Source organism: Malassezia sympodialis, genomic scaffold, assembly GCF_000349305.1.
Source record: "Malassezia sympodialis ATCC 42132 genomic scaffold, msy_sf_11, whole genome shotgun sequence".
Taxonomy (NCBI): Eukaryota; Fungi; Basidiomycota; class Malasseziomycetes; order Malasseziales; family Malasseziaceae; genus Malassezia; species Malassezia sympodialis.
This window is the reverse complement of record NW_017387809.1, coordinates 129844-150098: the sequence shown is the minus strand read 5'-3', so window position 1 is coordinate 150098 and position 20255 is coordinate 129844. Positions and strand designations below refer to the sequence as shown.

Here is a 20255-nt window from a genome sequence, read left to right as displayed (position 1 = left end):
CCGTGGGCCGCGCGATGGGGCGCATGCACTCGCTGGCGCGGATGTGCGAGTGTGGGGCAGCAGCGACTGGCGCGGCATGCATCGAGCTTGGCCGTACCAACACGGCCAACCATGTATGTGTCGTCGTTGCACGACCCCTACGTGCACCTTGCGTGGGAAGACTTCTTGTTCCGCACAGTCGCTCCAGACGTGCCCGTGTGTTTCTTGTATGTCAATACGCCATGCGTGGTCATCGGAAAAAACCAGAACTTATGGGGCGAGGTGGATCCGCGGGCCATGAGGGCGGCCCATATACCCGTGGTGCGCCGCAAGAGTGGCGGCGGCTCTGTGTACCATGATCTGGGGAACCTAAACTACTCGTTCCACATGCCGAGATCGGCATTTTCGCGCCGCACGCACACAGAACTGGTGGCGCGTGCACTACACGCGCCGCCCGTGTCCTTGCCGTCGCGCTTCGGCCGGCCACCCGTGTTTCTCAATGCGCGGTACGATCTCGCCGTGTACAGCTTGGGGGCCCCCACGGCGGATGCGGCACACGAACGAAAAGTATCAGGCAGTGCCTATAAAGTCGCGCAGGACCGTGCCTATCACCACGGAACGCTGCTTCTTCATGCAGATCTCGCCCGTATGTCCATGCTCAAGCAGCGTCGGCACAACATGGAGTCCAAGGCGGTCGCCTCGGTGCCTTCGCCCGTGGCGAACCTGCAGGAGACCTTCCCGGGTGCCCCGTGCACCTTGGCGCATGTGACTGAGGCGATTCGTGCTGAGTTTGTGCGCATGTACGGCTCAACAGACGTGCATACATTGGACGCCTCGTGCCTCGATGCGGCGGCACATGTGCGGGGAAAACATGTGCGTGTTCGTTCTAGCTATGAGGACATGCAAACGTGGTCGTGGTTGTACGGGACATCGCCCGCCTTTTCCGTGACAGCATCCACGCAGGCGGTGCCCGATGGGGACCGCCAGGGCACGCTGACCTTGCACTGCACTTATGGCCGCGTGGACAGGGTGGATGTGCGCTCGGCCGCAGGCGGCTTTGCTGAGGCGGCACAGACACTCGTCGGTGCACCGTACGATGCGCTGGTCCTCCCGCCGCCCTCTGTGGTGCCGCGCTCATCGTGGCCACTTGAGGCGCGTATGGCCGCGTGGCTGGAGCGCGCGCTGTGCTAGGCAATCTGTCCAGAGAGCAGCTGATCAATAATGCGATTCATCAGGGTCTTGTGGCCCGTTAGGTCGGCATGGGGCATCGAGGCGGCCACAGCCTCGCGAACATCGCGCTTGGTGACGTGCATCAAGCTTGACTGTGCCGCAAGATACGACTGAATTGCTGTGCGGATCTGCTCCTCGGAGGGATGCTCCTCGTACACCATCGGTAGGCCTGTATGATGGTCCGTACTAGACGGCGGGAATGGCGTGCCCATCTCTGGGAACGACGGGTACATGGGCATCCCATACATGGAGGGCATCGATGGCATGGACGGTGCATACATGGGCCAGCCCAGGCCGCTGCTAGCCATGGAGGGGAGCGTCGCGAGCGAGTCGCGCGCCTTGCCTGTGGACGGCATCCACGATGTAGACGAGAGGCGATGCGAGCGGTGTGCCTTGTCGCGTAAGTTTGTGCTCTGGAAGTAGTCGTCCTCAGGCTCCAGGGGGGTCGAAGAGGCCATACTCGGTGGTGCGCCGTACAGCAACATGGGCTCCTCGTCGCCATATAGCTCCTGCTGGTACTCGGTAACGCTTTTGCGGGGGATCATTGAGTCGTCGTACGGCTCGTCGTCTGTGCCAGCGACCACTTTCCTGTTCCCTTTTTCGCCAACGACAATGCGCGTGTTGCCCCACGAAAAATCGTCCATGTGCCAGAACGAGTAGATGGGGAGGAGGAATGCGTACAACGGGTAGGCCAGTAGGTAAATGACCATCCAGCCAATATACTGCCACTGGCCACGGAGCAAGAACACGACCGCCTGCAGACCGTACACGGCGCCGATCATGGCCAGGGCAATCACCGGAATGGGACTCTGGCCGATCGACACCGTCACAATCAGGTATACCATGTACACGGCCGTTGCAGGCAGGATAATCGTGCCTACCAAGTCGATAAACACGATGAAGCGCATGGAGAAGAGACAGAAGCCACACAGCCCTTTCATCTTGACCAGCTCCACCAGATTGTGCACGGTCGAGTTAATCCAGCGACGGCGCTGCGACAGCAAGACAGAGAGTGAGTCCGGCGCAGCCGTCATGGCCTTCGCATCGTGTCGGTATCGCGTGCGGTAAAGCGGGAAGTGCTTGAGCAGGAGCGTCGTCAGGTAGCGGTCCTCACCGAGCGCGAGCAGGTTCTTTTTGTGCAGCGTATCCACACGGTTTTCCGAGTAGTCGTCAATAATTTTGTCCGAGATGAACAGCGGGCGGCCCTTGTCGCTTGAGCGAAGTCGGTACATGCTAAAGCAGCCGGGCAGACACGTTACACTGCCAAACAAGCTCTCGAATGCTTTCGACAGGTTGTGTGAGATGTAGTACTCGTACACCTGCACCATAGTCCACACTGACTGTTTTTCGTTCTCAAGCAGCGTCTCGCCACACACGGCAATCGTGCTGGGGTCGTCGACTGACGCAGCCACGAGGCGATTGAGACCATCCGGAGTAATGAGCGTATCAGCATCGACCATGAGAATGTACTCGTAGAACGACGGGTCAATGCCGATCACATTCTTCATGTGGTGGTACATCTCCAGTTCAAGCGGGTACATTGGCGCATCAAAATGCACGCGATTCAAAAAGCGCATCAGCAGGATCTGCGTGTCGCGCTTACCACGGTTACCGGGCCGAGAACGCTCGCTGGGACGACCAACCTTGACGACAACCAAGAACGGCACGACATGGCCCTCGCATTCAAAGAGGCCTGAGTAGACCTTGCCATAGTTGAGCTGCTTCGAGCCTTCGGCAACCGATTTGAAAGGGAGCGGCTCGGCATCCACACTGGGATCGACACCGAGGATATCCAGCACAATGCGCGGCGTTGCGTGCTCGTTGCCGCTGCCCACGATCATTCCATCACATACAATAAATAAGAGCTTGCGCTTGTCGTCGTACTCTTGCACAGCCAAACTCTCAATCGTCTTGCGAAGCGACTCCTCGCCCTCGGTATAGCAGGGAATGTGCAAGATGACAAAGCGCTCCTGCTGCTCCGGTGAGGGACGGTGTGCGAGCTGCAGCGCACTGAGGAACTTGGCCAAGATCGAGATGAAAATGATCACCGAGAACGCAAGTAGCAAGTAATTCTGGACGAGACACCGCGCTTCGAGCCGGAAGTCCGATCGGCCCACATAAAACGCCTGGTCCAGACAGTGCTGATGTTGCTGCTGCGCGGCAGGTGAAAGGCTTTGCAACAGTGCGTCGTAGTCGCCTGAGATATCGCTACCCGCCTGCGCCTGGAACAAGTCGACAAGGTCGTGGTTAAGGAAGCTGTACTTGTCATCGCCGGGGTGCTGCTGCTGCGTGTACAGGTAGTTAGTGAGGTCGTACAAGCGCCCATGCACAATCGCCCAGCTGCGCCATGAGCCATCGCTCTGAATGCGCGCCTTGTCGTATACATAGTGCCCCTTCCAATACTTTTTCATCGTGGGCAAAAAGCGCTGGTAATACCAGTTGGGATTGTTGAGCTTGGTGTTCTTGTGCGACTGCGCTGCACCGGACTGATGCACGGCTTGGGCAATGGGCGCTGTGAGGTTCTGCTGCTGCATCAGCTGCATCGTCGCGTCCTGGACGAGCCCCGAGCACCCCACGTTGAGTGGCACCGGAAAGTAGGGCGTGAGGTCCTGGCCAGCCAGTTGCATCATCACGTCTTGCGTGACGGGCATGCTGGGAATATCCGAGTGACTCAACTTGTAAAACTTGGTCAGATCGTACACATTGCCCGCGACCGCCACATAGAACGAGTCGCCATCCCCGTGCTCACTCAGCTGCCCCTCGTTCCATGCACGATTAAAGTCAGGACACAGAAGGTGGCCGAGTCCAATGATATAGAAGAGGATCATGGCACACAGCAGAAAGATGAGCAAACAGATGGTCATCTTCTCGCGCCATGCCATACGCACATCAGGGCGCGTCTTTCCGAGCACATGCGTGAGGACCGAGTCGGGCATCCAAAAAGTCAGCACCCACGTCAGACACGACCACAAGCGGCGCTCAGTTGACACAGGCTCTTCGTCCATCTCGGTCGGCTGCAGCAGACCCTCCTTGCTGTCGACCATGGGCGGCCATGCAGGCGCGAGGTCCGTTGGGAGCATGGGCTCCTCGCCCAACGCCTCAGGCTTGAGCAGCGACATGTCTGAGCCGGGAGGATCCTGCATGTACGGTTGGTGCACCGTCGGCGCTTGCTGCGATAGGCGTACAAGCGGCTTGGACGTACGCGGTGGCGTGACGGCACCCGTCAGCGCAAACCACGCAGGGTACGACAGGGCCACCAGCGACTCGCCCACACTCACATCGCTGGGCACAAGCCATCCACGGGACTGGATCGCCTGCTCCAAGTCGCCAAACTGCGCTGCAAAGGTATCGCGAGGAAGGTATACATAGCTGTAGCGCTGTGCACTCACCAGTCTCGTCAGGCCTAGCGCATGGATCTGTGCCGAGACACGTTGCGCGTCGAGCCCTTGTGGCTGAGTCCAGTCGAGCGAACGTACACACAGTACTCGCCAGCACGTATCAGCCTGCTGCATCGTGTGCCAGAGACTTTGTACCACATAGTCAATCTGCTGCAAAACGCCCTCAATGCGCGTCTCAGGCCACGGCACACGGGCGCCTAGGCGCGTGGGTCGGCGCAAGGGGCGCGACGACACTTGAGCACGAAGCAGCACCTGCTCTGACAGACGTGACTCGATCGCGAGGCCGGGGCCAGCGAACAGCCGTGTAACAAATGCGTTGCGCGAGGCGCGCAGCATCGAAAGCTGCTGCGTAGGTAGCCAGTCGAGCTCGGAGCGCTGATGCGACAGCACCGTGTAGGAACACGGCCCCAGCGAGTGCTGAATATCAAATACGCTGGACCCCGCACGCGGCGCGACAAAGGCATGGTGTTCTGCATGGCGCTCCAAGTCACGCAGCAGTGCGCCATCGTCGTCAATAGCGCGCTCGCCGGCCAGCACGGTGTCCAGCACACGTGCATAGTCGGAGAGGAGCCCGCCTGTGGGCTGCGCCAGCGCGGGCGGCGACGGTCGCCCCTGTGCGTCCCAGGGCGCCGCGCCGCCCAGCGGTACCGGCTCGCCACGCAGCAGGGATACGCAATCCGAGGGAATGTGGGACTCGGGGACCGGCAGTCCTTCGGCCTCACACACGCCGCGCCAGCCGCTGGGGTCCAGGATGGAGCGCACGCTCAGGTGACGCAGCAAATCGGCAATGTAGTTTTTCGCGAGATCATCAAAGTGCGAGGCGCGCGGCGTCCGCTGCGGAAGACGCATATGCGAGACAAATCCAGGCGGATCGAGCTGCACGATTTGCAGAGGCTGGACTTCCGCCGGCGCCAGTTTCTGGTTCATTGCCTCGACAACAAAGGCGAAGAGCACGGCATACAGGTGGTGCGCGAGCGAGTCGCGCTGCTGTCGTGCGCCACGTGCATCAAGCATGTGCGTCACACGCTCGCCCTGTACAAACAAGGTGTCCATGACGAGACTCTGCTGCAGATCTGCCGCACTCACCTGCAGCAGTTCCGCCGCACAGGAGAGCTTGGTGGGATTGAGCACCTGGACGTGGTCATCGGCGTCGCCCAGCTCGATCGCGAGGATGTGCAGGATCGAGGCAATCACGCGAAGCACGCCCTGCACATGCTTTTCCTTGAATCCGAGGCGCGCTAGTGCTGTGCGCGTCCACTCGAAGGTGCGTGCATCGTCGCGCGTGGGCACAATATCCAGGTTGAGCTCGTCGAGACGGTAATCGCTGCGCTCTTTGCGTGTGGCACCTGCCAGTACCTGGTAAAAGATGGCATACGAGCGCTCCCCGCTAGGCAGCTGGTGTAGGCGGTGCTGGTCTAGCGCGAACGTAAGCACCTTGGCGCCGGCAAGGCGTCCACGCGCAGAAAAGTGCAATTCCCAGTACGTGGCATGCCGCGATGCCTGCTCGTTGGACTGGGTTTTGGCGCCACCAAACGCAGAGAGTACCTGCTGGGCACATTGCACCTGGTCGGCAAGCTGTGACTCATGCTGGGAATGCGATGCGGAGAGTGCGAGTAGATGTTCCGTCACACGGAGCATATTGTGTGTCTTGCCCGCATCCGTCAGGCCGCTATACAGAATCGACTGCGGCGCCTGCGACTGCATCATCTTGTGGTACACGCGTGCCGCGAGAGCCTGGGGGCTCGGTGGAAGAGATGCAAGGTCCGCGTATAAATGCGCCTCCTCAGCTGCCTCCTCATCCATGGCCGTAGAATCACGGTAGGTATTGTGCGCGACCAGCATGGTCGCCGACGCCCATGTGTAGGGCAGCCCGCTCTCCAGCCGGTCGCACAGCAGCTGGGCGACGCTGACATCGCTCACAGCGCCCCCATCGGGGCCTGCTATCTTCTGTGCGATGTCGCGCGTGCCTGTACTCATGGCCGAGCGACGTCGCTCTCAGCGAGCTGACAACGTGGCTGTGTGTATAGTTCGCGCAGTGTTGGTCTACGATCTTCGGCCGACGCAGGTGGAGGTCAGTGCTCCCCAGGCGCCGCGCGCGTCGGAAGCGCGGCGCGCAGGGCCTGCTGCATCGGCGCCGTACGGAAAAAGTGGTCCACGGCCAGCGTATGTAAATCAAGTGAGGGTCGCAGCGCGACTAGGTGCGTGCGCCATGCTTCATAGGACGATGCCCCCGTGAACTGGTCATTTGTACCGTATACGATCGTGAGCCCCCGCTGCTCGTCGCGGAGGAGCGCGTCGAGGGCCCGGACGTAATACCCCGTTTGTAGGCACGTTAGCAACCACCGCACACCTAGCGGGTAGGCGAGGAGGAGGTAGTGGAGACGTGCCTGGGACCATGCGCCGTCCGCGAGCTTGGGCCGCACGGTCGAGGCCTGCAGCGCGCCGGCGCTGTAGCCTACCACGTACAGCGTGGGCGCAGACGTGGCCAGTGGCGTGTGCTCCATGGCATACTGCACGACACTTTGCATATCCTCACACTCCGGGCGCATCGTCCAGGAAATGCGCCCCTCCGAGCCTGATACACCACGCGCATTGTACGTGACCACATGCACTTGCTGCGCAAGGAAATGGCGCACGAGCGCGAGTACCACTGGGTTGTCCTGATCTCCTCCAACGTACCCGTACGCTCATGTAAGGATGGCCCACGTACGGTGTGCAATTATAGCCAGTCCATAACTCGCATCGGATGGCGAGTACCAGCGGCCCGACAGCGCGACGCCTGCCCCCGGCAACGACAGACTACGGGGGAGCATGGCAGAAGCAAGACACGTGATATCATACGGGTATAGCTATCGACCGCCCGGCTCAGGCATCGTGACCTGAGAGCGTCAGCGTGGCCGTAGTAATGACGCGATCTACCGGCGGATCGTGCGCTGGCGCGCCATGCTCGAGGAAGGTGCTGTGGATCGAGCTGTCACTCAGACCACGTGCCCGCGATCGTTTGAGTGGCTCCTCCCACGGCCGCGTCGGTGGCGCCGCATTGGTAATGTTCGCCAGCGGCCGCCGTGGCGCCCGCTGGCCCACATCAGCCAGGCTTGGCTGCGACGCCTTCGTCTTCAGGATGCCTGGCTTTCCGGCTCCATGCATGCCATGGGCATGCACGGCCACCGATGTGGACAGCGCCGCTGTGCCGGAGCGTGGCAGTAGCCGGGACGGCGGCGCTGCATTGCGTCGCGGCATGGCCATTGGCACGGTAGCGGCCGGCGCTGCCACGTCAGTGGGACCCACGCGTACGAAACCAGAGTCGGTCGCACTCGGCAAGGACGCTGCACCAGGCTCAGCCGGCGTGGCAGCCGACTCGGTCGAGAGTACGCCTGTTAGCATACGTGAGATCCAACTGCGCCCAGTATTGTACGTCTGCGCGCCAAGGTGCTCATGCAGCAGCTTGGCAGCCGCCTGCGGTTGCAACTGAATCTCATTCACGCACCGACGCAAGCGCGCTAGTTCCAGCAGCGACTCGCGCTGCAGCTTCACGAGTGCGAAAAAGTCGCGGCGCGTCACAAGGCTACCGTCCAGGTGCACGCCACGACGCGCCTCTTTTTCGACCATTTGGCGGAAATGCTCCTTCAGACCCTCAACGTCGCGTACACTGGCTTGGACAGTCGTGCGCGAGAGGTGGCCAACATCACCCGCAAGTTTCTGGCGCTGGAGACGCGCAGATAGCGTGTCAACATCGGCTTGCTGCAGTTTGGTATAGGTGCGGTGCATGGCCTCAATGAGTGCGCCGAGCAAGCCGGTGCGGTGCTCTAGGGTGAGCTCAAAGTCCATCCCCCGCAGCGAGCCCGTGTCGTATGAGGCACTGTCCTCATCCAGGCACAGGCGCGACGTCGAGGGCGTCGTGATCGCTGTGCTATTGCTGCCGCGCGTTCCGTCGGTTGTGGTTTCCGTACGCGACGTGTCTGACACGCCATGGAGGTCAGCACTGAGCACCGCGCCTTGCATCGACTCGCATGATGGCGCCTCCGTCGCCTCACGCAGATGCAGGATGTCGTCTTGTGCGCCTCGCAAGAGCTGCTGCAACTGTGCATTTTCTTTTTGGAGTGCATCGCGCTCCTGCAAAATAGCCTCTAGGTCGTCGTCCTGCTCAGCTTCACCGTCGCACGACGCACGCGCCGCATCCAGGCGCGCACGCACGGCATCCCATGCCTTGGCATAGGCATCTTTCGTGCTCGACGCCTCCTCGCGTAGGCTCTCTTGCAGCAGATCGCTCAGCTCCATGCACCGGCGCGCTACCAGCTGCTGGTTCTGCGTTGAAGCAGCGGCCGTACGCCGCTGCTCTGCACGTAGCTCCGCCCGTGTATCCTCCAAGTCCATCTCGGCACGTTCCAGCTTGGCCTCGAGGCTAGATGCTTTGGTACGGTGCTTCTTCATATGCTTCATCTGCTGCCGCGCATCTTCGAGCTCAGAGAGCAGTGCGTGGTGGCTCTGGTCCGCCGCCTCGAGATTGAACTGCGCCTGGCACAGCTGGCGTTGGAGCGACTGCGTCTCCTTGATACTCTGGGTGAGCCGGGCGAGCAGCTGGTCCCGTTGCAGCGCATGGTCCTCCGACTCTTGCTGCGAGCGATGCACAATCGCGTCCTGGCGCTGCAAAAGTGCCTGGCCAATCTCTGCGCTGAGCTGCAGATCCATCTCCATGTCCTGCATGTGCTGCATCACACGCCGCGCGACCTCACAGTCTGGCTGCTGGCAGCAACAGGGCCGTACCAATACACCCGACACAGACGCGTCTTCGTCGACGCTGCTGAGCCGACTATGAGAGCTGCGTCCATCCTCGCTGCTTGCAAAGCTCTGGAAACTGCGCCTGTGGCGCGGACCCGTCTGCAGCCGGCGGTGCGTGCTGATCTCGTTGACGATGCGGCTGAACGAGTCCGCCGACGGCTGGCGACGCAGCTCCGCGATCGACTCCTCCAGCTCGACCAGTCCCGTTTCTGAGACAAAGCTCGCACCAGAGGCGCACGTAGACACCTCCAGCAAGCCGCTAGGCCGCTTCCGCAAGCGCGGCGACATCCCAGAGGAACTCGCCCCCGACATGGTGACAAACACAGCGGCCGCCACCGCCAACACGCCATGCCAAAGACGCGCGCGCGTCACATTTATGCTGACTAATGTATGTGATATAGGCCGGCTCATGTGCGCCTGGCGTGCAAGAATGGAGGCCCACGCCAATGTCGGCTCTAGGTCGCTGGCCGCAGCGCGCGCAGCCGTTGCGCCAGCGCCTCGTCCTGGTCGGCTGTGGGGGCAGCGCGGCGTGCAATCCTCTCAGCGGGCAGATCTGATACCTTACCGGCCAGACCGGCCTCACCTAGCTGCTGATGGACCTCAATGCCATTCTCATCCGCAACTTGCTGCATAAGCAGGTCAACCTGGTCCTGTGGCATGCCCTGGGCCGTCGTCGAGTTCATAGTCGTCTCCATATAGGAGGTCTGTACGTCAACGTCCTCGAGCTGGTTCTCGAATTTGTCCATCACAAGCGAAATCTGGTGTGAGCGACCGGTACGCACGCGCTCCAGGTCCATCGACTGCATCGCCTTGTCGAGGCCTTTGACAACGGACGACATGCTGCCCGTTACCTGGCGCATGGACACAGCTGTTTCCACACGACTTGCCACCGCATCGATGCGGCTGCTGAGCCGCAGGAGATTCAGCGATTCGTTCTTTTTCCTAATAGAATTGGACGCGTAAATCCGCGCGCCTTCCGTGTTGCCCTGAGCGAGGGCCTGCTGTCAGGCGCATACACGCACCTTTTTGAGCTTGGCCTTCTCCGTCACCTCATCGCGGCTGGCCTTGTTCGCCTGGCGCTGAAGCGATTTGGCCGTGAACTGTATTAGCCAACATCACACACTTTAAGCTGAAATAGCGACTCTGCATGGTCAGGACAGGCGACATACTTTCCAGGCCGCTCATCGTCCAGCGGTCGGTGGCGGACGGACCAGGGAAGAGCCAGGATGTGGAGGGCACGCTCGCCGCTGCTCGCGAGCCGAGTCGTCGACCATGCAGCACGAGCCAGAGGGAGGGGCAGCCTCGGGCCTTTGGCAGCCTGCTGTGAGCACTCTGCACAGACTTCGAGAGCATGCCAGTGACTCTCGACCAGCCTATGCGCTCTCCGCTCTGTGTATGTTGCCCCTTTGACTAACGCCAGGTGCCATGTCCATACCGTTTGGGTTCGGCTACACGGCCAAGACGGCAGGCCTAGATCCCAAGTTGCGTCCGCCGCGTCTCGTGCCGCCATTCTGGCAACTTCTCGGATTCAGTGTCTTCTTTGGCGCTGGTGGTTACATGATTGAGCAGGGCGACGTACTAAACGGCAGCGGCGTCCTTTCGGCATGGTCGCTCACGTACGTGACCTTTGCTACGCTTCCGGCACTCCGTCACATGCATCGATCTCCCCTTTCCATGCTTCTGTCGGCCTCGGTAGTGGGTATGGGTCTCGGCATTTATGCCAACTATTACTTTGACAAGGCCAGCTGGCGCGGAGCTATTCCTGGCCTGCTGCCCAAGCCCAAAGCCTCTTCGCCGGATCATGGGAGCAAGGGTATATTGCATGTATGAACAGAATTACGTAGCTGGCACCTCCGATGGCATAGCCCGCACCAGCGTGTTGCGCAGATGGCGCACGATGCGCAGGAGTGACTGTGCCACTAGGCTCAGTGTCCACAAGCTGACATTGCGCACCCGTTGGTTGTTCGCCTGCTGTGACGCCACATGGTTCGCCATGGCCTCCCAGATCTGTGTAAGAAAAGTCCACGTACCTTGTCCGATACGAGAGGGGGCAGGCCCGTTTGAGAAAGATCAAGGGACCCGTCGAATTCGCTCTGTTGCGTCAGTCTCATTGAGCGTACCAGGTCCATCACCACGCGGCAGTTCACTGGAATCAAGGTTTTGTTCGCATTCATAAAGGCCACGATGGGCCGCGCCAGGGCATAGGTCGAGTAGCTCAGAGCGCGCGTGAAGATGGGCATGGATGCTTTGATGTCCTTGAAGCGAATATCAAGCTCGATGACCACCGAGGGTGGAATCCCCGGCGCGTCGCCCACCTCGTTCATCGAGAGATGCCAATCGCGGTCCGACTCAGACACCTCGTCCGCGGGAACAGGTGGCCCGATGCGCGGTCGCTGGCGCTGGCGCGCTGCCTCGTCGTGCTCGGCGCGCTGCTGCCGCGCCCGCTCTGCGACGGGACCCACAGCGGTGACGGGCGCCAGAATTGCAGGGCCGCTCAGCACTGGCTGTCCGGGAATGAGCTCGTCATCAGGGTGTATTGACTCGTAGCGACCCGGCGCAAACGTATTATTGAGGTTCTCCAAGATTTCAGAGATGACCATATTGATGTCGACATCTTCGCCATATTGCCGGGGGAATTTGATATCGGCCACCACTGCCGCGTTAGCACACAGTACATACAGTCAAAGCGGCCCGAGTAGATCCACATGAGTGGCCCGGCCAAGCCGGCCATTTTTTGTACATGGTCAATGTTGACGCCGTCCACACGCAGACGCGACTGTCGTTAGTAGCAAGGCGTACCCAGTTTTGAATGTAGGGTGCATGGTCTTTTCCAACTTTGCTGTACATGCTCCGTGTTGTGTGGTAGGCGCTCTGGGGCTTGTGCAGGCTGAACAGACAGCCGTCCAGCTGTCCTGTCATAGAATCGGCATTCAGCATGTCATAGAACAGCCATTGTGTCCGTAGACGCGGGAAGCTAGCATTGAAGATACTCACATTAAAGGGGCGGAAATCCCCGGGCTGATACACGGTGACCAAAAAGTCCTCGATCGTGAACGAATCCAGATCAATGTCATTCGGCTTGGGTGTGCGGCGTGCCAGGCGCGGATCGTACGGGACATCCGGGTCCCAGAACACATGCCGTCGATCCACAATGCCGCGAATTCCACGCACATCCATCTTGTGAAGGAAGCCATGTCCATCGAGCCACCGACGTAGACTGAGCTGCACATCAATCGAGTCTACGCGCAGCTCGAACATGGAAAAGTTGGTATCAGCGTGACTCTCGCGCTTCTTCGCATCTTCCTCACGAATGGGACGCACGAGATGATCGCCTGTGTCAAATGCGGGGATCGTAGGCTCGTCACCCAGTCGCATTTCCAACAGATGGGTGTCCAGACGCCGGGTATCCGTGTCTTGAGACTGACGCTCTGCCCGGAGCCGCTCCGGATCCATGGGTTCAGCTCGACGCGAAATCACCACATCTTTGAAGCTAATGCGCCCCTCCTTCCACTTGGGTACAATGGCACTGCCGCACACGATCGTGAACCCCGTTTGTCGCGAGAGGAATTTAGTCAATTGCATGGCAAACCACTCCTGTAGATTAAGCGCGTTGAGTGTGGCAAAAATGACTGACACAAACGTCGTCGTGCCGACAATCACCCAGATGGCGGTGCCCAGGCCGCCCAGCGTGAAGAACGCGCTGAGGTCGTCAATGTTGAAGCGCCGGAAGCCACGGATCGTAAACCACTTGAAGCGAATGCGCATGCGTGTCCAGAATCCGCGTGCAATCCGGAGTAGTTCGTCCTTCGTGGGCCGCTGTTCCTTCCCGTGCTTGTCCGTATCGGGTCCTTGTCCGTTGCTCTGCGCAAAAGAGCGCGCTTTGAGCGCTAGCTGCCGCAGGGAGCGTGGATAGTTGTGGAATAAGCTCCGATCCACAAGATCCTTGGCCGTAGAAGATGCCTTTTGAAGGTACATCGATGGGCCCTGAGACACTTGGCCCGATTCTTCGTCCGATCGCTCCTTGGGTGGCGTGCTGAAGGCACGCAGTTGTAAAGGGCGTCCAGAAGACCCCACTAGCATCCCAAGGATGACAAACGACTGGTCCGGTGCTATCATTTTACGGCTAGCACGCGAGCCGCCAGCCCATAACTTCGCGCGCAGCGCCATAGATTGCCACCAAACGCTCACCCCAGACAGGTCTACCCGCACGCCAATTCTCTCCCACTCCACACGTGCAGCGGGTCTCCTCCACGTGCCTCTCCACACCATGGCTGAGGCGGCGCCGAGCGAGGTACGTCGCGTGGGCGCTGTGTCCTGACAGCAGACATGTGCGCAGCTCGATGAGGCCATCCTGGATGTACAACGACGTACGTGTGGCTTATCATAACTCCAGGCATTGCCGCGCCGCCGCAACGACTGGATCAGGCACACGATCCAGCCAAGTTGGAAGCCCAGTTGCGCGAATGTGTAGAGCAGCACCGCGTCCTCCTCGGCGAGCTGGAAGCAGAGCTCGAGCTGGAAAAACGTGATTGTGAAGAGTATGTTTGGGGCTCTCACGTGTAGCCATAAAGCGAGCTTGCAGGAGCTGCAGCAGATGGCGCAGGCGTTGACAAAGCCGCCTCCGCGACTCGCCTCGGACGCACAGGCACCCGAACTGCTGCGGATGCTTGTGAATGTAACTGAGGCTGCCTTTACAGAGAAAGAGCTTTGTGTGCAGCTTCGCTTGCTGCTGGAGCATTTGATGAACGCCATATGGGACACTCCCAGTGACCCGTACGTGAGCACGAAAGGATGCGACCCAGCTGTGCTGGCGTTTTTGCAGCGCGCTCGTATTACAGAAGCGCATCCATCTGAGCCAAGTGCTGTGCGCCTGGTAGCCTTCCACGAGCCTATGCCCGATCCTTCCATGATTAGACCCACACTGTATAAGTAGATAAACTATAGACTACGCCTTCTTCGCGTACAGAGCAAGGATCTGACGAGTCCAGATCTCAAAGTAGTCGCGGAAGTAGAACAGGAGCGCCTGCGAGAGCACCGCCTTCGTGATCTGAGCGTTCATGCCCTGGTATAGACCAAAGAAGCCCTTCTCCTTGTAGGTGTGGCCCAGTACATGGAAGGAGTCCTTGTAGGGTGTGTCCTTGGCCTGAAGGCGGACCTTGCTGATGATATACGGGAACGTGACGATCGTAGCCAGGGTCTTAGACAGAGCGCCGATCACGAACGACTTGCCTGGCGTCATCTGACCGTCCGACGCGGCCAGGATGATGTTCTTCACACGCTCAAAGACACCGTATGTAATGGCCGGGTTCACAGTGAGAACCAAGCCCGGCTTCAGACCACGCCAGAAGCCAGTGATACCATCGGTGCGGAAAATATCCTTGATGTGGCCGGTGAACGTGTTGTCGGCCTCATGGTGGTCCGCGCCAATTTGCTGGCGTGTCGCAACCACGCCTACAGGTGTGGTAAACAGCTGCGCAAAGGCAGCGGCCAAAGCACCCAGCACAAGCTCTGTCATGACATTCAGTGAGGGTGCAGCCACGGTCGACCGCAGGATGCGTTTGATATACACAGAGCGGACAAGAGTGTACCAGTAAAAGTAGGCAAATTCTTCCGTCAGAGCAGGCGTACATACGCTGGATGAAGGTGTTGGCCATGTTGGCCATAAAGCCGCGGTACAGCGAGACCGGACCCTTGGTACGGATAATCTTAATCAGCGTCTCAATGATACCAAGTCGTTTTTTGGTCTCATCAGACGCATCCTTCTTGTCTGCTTGGATCACAGTCTTGACACTGGAAGTCAGAAAGTAGCACATACGTGTCGAGAGGGTATATCACGGCATTGGAAAATACACCTATCACCGTTAGAAGGTTTGGCTAAGGGAACACGCACCACCAAGCGCCCCGGCAAGAGCATTTTCAAAAGGAGTAAGAGGCTGCTGAGTGGCCATACTGTAGGGGAAAGGACAGGTGGGTCGCTACAATGAGCAATTATCTGGCCGACCGTCGTGGTAGAGTAGGACCCGGCTTCCGGTGTCTGAGTCCTAAGGGATTTCGTAAGCTAGGCGGGGTATTTAGAGACTTGCATCTGGCCGGCTACACGGACCACCGATGTGGAGATGTTGCACGAAGTTGCACCTATTAGACGCCCTTTGAATTGGTTCACTTATATGTCACGCTATTCGATGCTGAGAGCGATGTTGAGAGTACATCAGGTCTCGGTAGCTACTAAATTTAGCGTGATAAGAATATTGTTTAGAATTAAAAACAGAATGGTTGGAAATGGTGCCGCTTAGTGGTCGATGATCGCCAGGTTACCGGTAACGAGCTTGTTCTCGAGCACGGAGCCGTCGGGAATCTCGATCTTGTTACCCTCGTTGGCGACAATAATCACAGTTCCCTTCAGCACGACGTTGCGACCGAAAGAAACATCGCCCATCACAGTCAGATGATCCAGCTCCATCATCTTCGGGATGCTCTTGAAGCGCTTCTGGTAGCTGGCGACCTTCTTGAACGTGTCACCAAGCTTAACAACAGGCGTTTGGTTGAACTGACGCGCCGGGTTCATAACAAGCTTGCCATGCTCAAGACCGTAGAGGTCACTTGTGATCAGGAGCAAGTCTGAGCAGCTCTTCACCGGCAGGAAGCGAGAACGGGGCACGTTCACACCCTTCGCACCACGGAAGTGCTTGATGGCAGCACCCACCGCCGTTTCCAGCTGAATGACGGGCTCGCCGTTGTCGAGCGCCTTGTGGTTGATAATGATTTCCAGGTCAAGCTCGTCGTTCTCGACCACGCGCTTGATGGCCTTCAGGTTCAGCCACAGGTTGTTAGTGTTGAAGATCTTGAACTTCTTCACGGACTTGAAGTCCTCGACGTGCTCCTTCGGCACCTGCGCAATTTCCAGAAGACGAATGGTGCCCTCGTAGTCGATCAGCGTGCCACCCTTTACGTCGGCCTTCGTCTTGTCGGTGACTTCCGAGATAAACTCGGCCTGCGTGTCGATCATGTGCTGGTAGATGTTGAGGTCCACCACAGCACCCAGGTTGTCCACGTTCGACACAAACACGTATTCCTTGCCCATAGCAATAAGACTGTCAAGCAAGCCCGAGTTGTTCATCGCATCGAACAGATCACCGTGGCCGGGCGGGTACCACAGGTTTTTGTTCGAGGTCGCGCTGCGAGGGCACGGCAACAGGCTGTCGCGGTTGATACGGGGGTAACGCGACTGGTTAAACGTGAGGATTTCCACGTTGTGGTTCGCGTACTTTTGGATCACGCGCGCAGTGTCGTCATCGGTGTTGAACGAGTTCATCAAAATGAACGGCACGTTCACATTGTAGGTGCCGTTCAGGTGCTCGATTTGACGCACAGACATGTCGAGGAACGTCATGCCCTCACGCACCTCAATGACACTCTTAGGGCCAGTGCAACCCATTGTGGTGCCGAGACCACCGTTCAGCTTCAGCACGGCAAGCTTGTTAAGCATCGAGGGGTCACTAGCCTCGGGCAGAGAGGCGTATGGAGTCACCTGCTCAGGCGCAGGCGGCTGGATCTTCTCCCAGTCAAGCTTCTCGCCCTTAGCTTTCTCCGCCAAGAAGCGGTTGAACAGGTGGTAGAACGACGACATCTCAGCGGCAAAGGCCTGAAGATTAGAGTATTGCACGTACATCCTTGGCAGCAGGGTCTTCCACAGCCGCAATCATTTCGTTCAGCTCATTGCGCATGGCCTTGCTAGCAACAGCCGACGAAGCCGACTTGAAGTCCTGCCAGTCAGTGTAGCGAAATACATACGATATGCGAGGCACCGCGCTGACGAGCCGACTTGATGCTCGAATTATCCAGGGAAGGCGAAAGTTTCTCAACCATCTTCGAACTAAGGTGCGACACGGAAAAAGAACGTTGGGAGTGAACGTGTGTACGCAAAGCTACGACCCGTCCGCGCTAGACACGTAGAGCTGTCGTCCAAAAACCTCGCTGGTTGGTTTCATCTCGCTTATGTAATGAGTGCCTCGCCGCGTCCCTTACTACTTTCTGGCAGGCCAAATCTGCGTCGGCTTGCAGGTATGTGTTGGTCCCCCAAAATGGCACGTGCAAATGGCCCGCGAGTGCATAAGGTGTGGGTGCCATGCAGATCTACGAACGATCGGCCTATGAACTATCGTTCCCAGCCAGCAACAAGTTCCTCCTGCAGCTTTTTAGCGTTTCGGCTCGCCTCCAAGTTTTCTGTACTGCGCAGATGACCAACGACGTCCACCATCTTTCCAAAGTAGATTTCCTGTAGCTGGTTGCGAACTCGACTTTCGACATCCTCAATGAGGCGGCCGAGATTAACCACATGGCCAGTTGCACCGGCCACCGGCAATGTCTCTTCGGTTTGTCGGGTCAAACTGCCGCTGAGATCCACCTCCCCCACACTCGCACTGTCACGACGCTTCAATGTCAGCATCACGGAGCTAGACAGCTTATAACGCGCCGTTTGGGCTCCAGCAGACGTCTCCTGTACTCCGACCTCAAAGACATGAATGGAGTCCCATGCGCCAAGTGTACCAGACGCTTCGGCATCCACGGGACCGTCCAGCTCTGATGTGTCAGGAAGGTCGGTACACGAACCTTTTTTGAACAAGACAACGCCAGCAAAAGAATTTGGCAGAGCATTAGATGATCCCTCCTCTAGGTCCCACATGTAGGTGCTGGTATAGCCCGTGTCATAGTAGAGTTTCAGGTACGTTTCAAAGGCATCGTTAGCTTGCAGCTCTAGCTCCCGCAATGCGCCAAGAGGCATAACAGGATCGCTGTCAGTTTCCAATGGTGGATTGTATGTGTTGCTATACCAGCTTCTCCAACTTTGGCCGTCTCGGTTATAGTCGCAGCATAGATATTCGCGACCTGCTCCCTCGGTGGACATATCAATTTGCAGCGTCAATGGCTGATCCACATTGGACATAAGGTCATCTGCATCATTTGGAAGTACTCTGGCGAGGGTATCCAAGTTCTTTTTCACATTCGCGGGCGGCAAGCGGCGCAAAACATCCAGGGATAGGGCCACAGGATCCAGGCCCTCCGCACTCATGGTGAGGCAGCAAGGGGTGGAGAGGCGGCACGTGCGCAAAAGCCTCATCACAAAGACCATGAGTGAAACTCGTGAGAAGCGGGTGCAGGTGGTGGGTGAGCCACCTGTGCTGACTCGGGGGCCAGTACAAGACGATACAGACTCTGAAAATGAACGTGAAGTAGAGGAGCCGCATATCAACGATGTGGGCACACATGACGACGACGATGACGACGATGAAGGTATGGAGGAGTTGATGTCGGCCTTCGAAGACAATGAAATAGAGCTGGATCTCACGCATCTTCGCATTAAGTCTACCAAGTGTCTGAATTTGCCAAGATTCTCAAAGACGCTGGAGCGATTAAATCTGCGCCAGAATGAAATCCATCATATGCGGGGCAAAGACCTGGGCAGTGTCCCTCACCTGAAAGAGTTGGACCTTTATGATAATGCTATTGAACACATCGCAGGACTGGATAAAAATGACGAGCTGGAGTAAGTGGCAGATTCTAATGTCAGGGTTCTGGACCTTTCTTTCAACAACATCCGACATGTGTCGCGTATTACGCATCTGGGCCGTTGTCACACGCTATATTTAGTGCAGAACAAAATTGCGCGCGTGCGGCCCACTGATTTCGCAGGCCCTATTTCAGTGAGTTTGCGAAGTCTTGAACTGGGGGGAAACCGATTGCGCTCTCTCGAGAATTTGTCGCAGCTGCCCAATTTAGAAGAGTTGTGGGTGGGAAAGAACAAAATCACGTCTCTCGGGGTTTGTATGACCGACTTACAATCAGGGCATTGCGTCTTTGACAAAATTACGCGTGCTATCCATACAGTCGAACCGCTTGACCAAGCTGGAGGGCCTAGACACACTCAAAGCGTTGGAGGAATTGTACTTGTCACACAATGGCATCCAGAAGTTAGAAGGGCTGGATAATAATCTCAGCCTCACGACACTCGACTTTGCTGCGAATCAAGTGACAGTGATCGAGAATGTAGGACATTTGAAGAAGCTTTCTCAATTTTGGGTACGTTTGACACGCTCACAGCAGGCCAATGACAATCACATCAATGATATCAACCATCTGGACGCACAGCTGGGCCCCCAGAATATGCCTGAATTGGAGACCGTGTACTTGGAAGGGAACCCAGCACAAAAGACTGAAGGGCCAGGTTATCGCCGAAAGATCCAGCTGGCATTGCCGCAGATCCAACAGCTGGATGCAACGTACGTATAGAGAGACTAACTACTAGATTGGTTCGGCGGTAGGATAGTGGTATACAGCGAATGCGAGTAATCTAACCGCGGTTACCCTTGGAAAGCAGCATCCGGTCAACGAGGCGCGAGTAGTATGTGGCATTCATGCCGCCGGCTGGCATTTTGGGGGCGCCAGGTTGTCCTGGCAAGGGTCGCTCTGTTCCGCCGTCGGACTCGGAGCCGAGGTAGACATAGGGCTTGAGTTTAGTGTCCGCAAGGCCCGGAGGGACGACAAAGGAGACCATCCGAGACTCGTCGAGGCGGTGTGTCCGAAGATTCCATGTGCGCGGACGACCGTATTGGTCGAAAAGCTGCTGCCCTTGGCGATCCGCTAATGCGATACGTTTGCGAAGCAGAACATTCTTGGCACCAGTACCTACAGTGTTAATGAACTAACAGGGCGACTCACCCTTGTAGAAATCTTTATTGGCCTTCTTAGAGTTCAGAGGCAGACGGCTGGCCTTCGAGAAGGCCACCTGAGTCGCACGAAACATGCTGGTACGTCAGAGAAGGAGTTGTCCAAGCGAGAAGGTTATCACATGATTTGTCATACACTTAGTCA

General features: G+C 57.9%; 10 protein-coding genes across 10 annotated transcripts; 3 read left to right on the top strand and 7 right to left on the bottom strand.

Moving 5' to 3' along the window:
* Positions 1-14: 14 nt before the first annotated feature.
* On the top strand, positions 15-1170 carry MSY001_2383 (uncharacterized protein; the record flags this gene model as incomplete). Its single annotated transcript, XM_018884233.1, has 2 exons — positions 15-43; positions 87-1170. The coding sequence occupies 2 exons, from the start codon at positions 15-17 to the stop codon at positions 1168-1170; spliced, it is 1113 nt and encodes a 370-aa protein (XP_018740912.1).
* Positions 1167-6449, bottom strand: CHS6 (Class IV chitin synthase-like protein; the record flags this gene model as incomplete). The annotated part of the gene is made up of 2 exons (XM_018884231.1): positions 1167-4661; positions 4686-6449. The coding sequence occupies 2 exons, from the start codon at positions 6447-6449 to the stop codon at positions 1167-1169; spliced, it is 5259 nt and encodes a 1752-aa protein (XP_018740911.1).
* A 1023-nt stretch (positions 6450-7472) lies between these two features.
* On the bottom strand, positions 7473-9698 carry MSY001_2381 (uncharacterized protein; the record flags this gene model as incomplete). The annotated part of the gene is made up of 1 exon (XM_018884230.1): positions 7473-9698. One exon carries the CDS (start codon positions 9696-9698, stop codon positions 7473-7475), a length of 2226 nt encoding a protein of 741 aa, XP_018740910.1.
* Positions 9699-9841: 143 nt separating this feature from the next.
* Positions 9842-10571, bottom strand: MSY001_2380 (uncharacterized protein; the record flags this gene model as incomplete). Its single annotated transcript, XM_018884229.1, has 4 exons — positions 9842-10384; positions 10409-10486; positions 10510-10529; positions 10556-10571. 4 exons carry the CDS (start codon positions 10569-10571, stop codon positions 9842-9844), a joined length of 657 nt encoding a protein of 218 aa, XP_018740909.1.
* A 240-nt stretch (positions 10572-10811) lies between these two features.
* On the top strand, positions 10812-11216 carry MSY001_2379 (uncharacterized protein; the record flags this gene model as incomplete). The annotated part of the gene is made up of 1 exon (XM_018884228.1): positions 10812-11216. One exon carries the CDS (start codon positions 10812-10814, stop codon positions 11214-11216), a length of 405 nt encoding a protein of 134 aa, XP_018740908.1.
* Positions 11217-11222: 6 nt separating this feature from the next.
* MSY001_2378 (uncharacterized protein) lies at positions 11223-13553 on the bottom strand (the record flags this gene model as incomplete). The annotated part of the gene is made up of 3 exons (XM_018884227.1): positions 11223-11393; positions 11417-12039; positions 12062-13553. 3 exons carry the CDS (start codon positions 13551-13553, stop codon positions 11223-11225), a joined length of 2286 nt encoding a protein of 761 aa, XP_018740907.1.
* Positions 13554-14331: 778 nt separating this feature from the next.
* MSY001_2377 (uncharacterized protein) lies at positions 14332-15199 on the bottom strand (the record flags this gene model as incomplete). The annotated part of the gene is made up of 2 exons (XM_018884226.1): positions 14332-14993; positions 15019-15199. The coding sequence occupies 2 exons, from the start codon at positions 15197-15199 to the stop codon at positions 14332-14334; spliced, it is 843 nt and encodes a 280-aa protein (XP_018740906.1).
* A 476-nt stretch (positions 15200-15675) lies between these two features.
* On the bottom strand, positions 15676-17252 carry MSY001_2376 (uncharacterized protein; the record flags this gene model as incomplete). Its single annotated transcript, XM_018884225.1, has 3 exons — positions 15676-17028; positions 17054-17149; positions 17178-17252. The coding sequence occupies 3 exons, from the start codon at positions 17250-17252 to the stop codon at positions 15676-15678; spliced, it is 1524 nt and encodes a 507-aa protein (XP_018740905.1).
* Positions 17253-18514: 1262 nt separating this feature from the next.
* On the top strand, positions 18515-19068 carry MSY001_2375 (uncharacterized protein; the record flags this gene model as incomplete). The annotated part of the gene is made up of 2 exons (XM_018884224.1): positions 18515-18930; positions 19035-19068. The coding sequence occupies 2 exons, from the start codon at positions 18515-18517 to the stop codon at positions 19066-19068; spliced, it is 450 nt and encodes a 149-aa protein (XP_018740904.1).
* A 666-nt stretch (positions 19069-19734) lies between these two features.
* On the bottom strand, positions 19735-20187 carry MSY001_2374 (uncharacterized protein; the record flags this gene model as incomplete). The annotated part of the gene is made up of 2 exons (XM_018884223.1): positions 19735-20024; positions 20103-20187. 2 exons carry the CDS (start codon positions 20185-20187, stop codon positions 19735-19737), a joined length of 375 nt encoding a protein of 124 aa, XP_018740903.1.
* Positions 20188-20255: the final 68 nt, after the last annotated feature.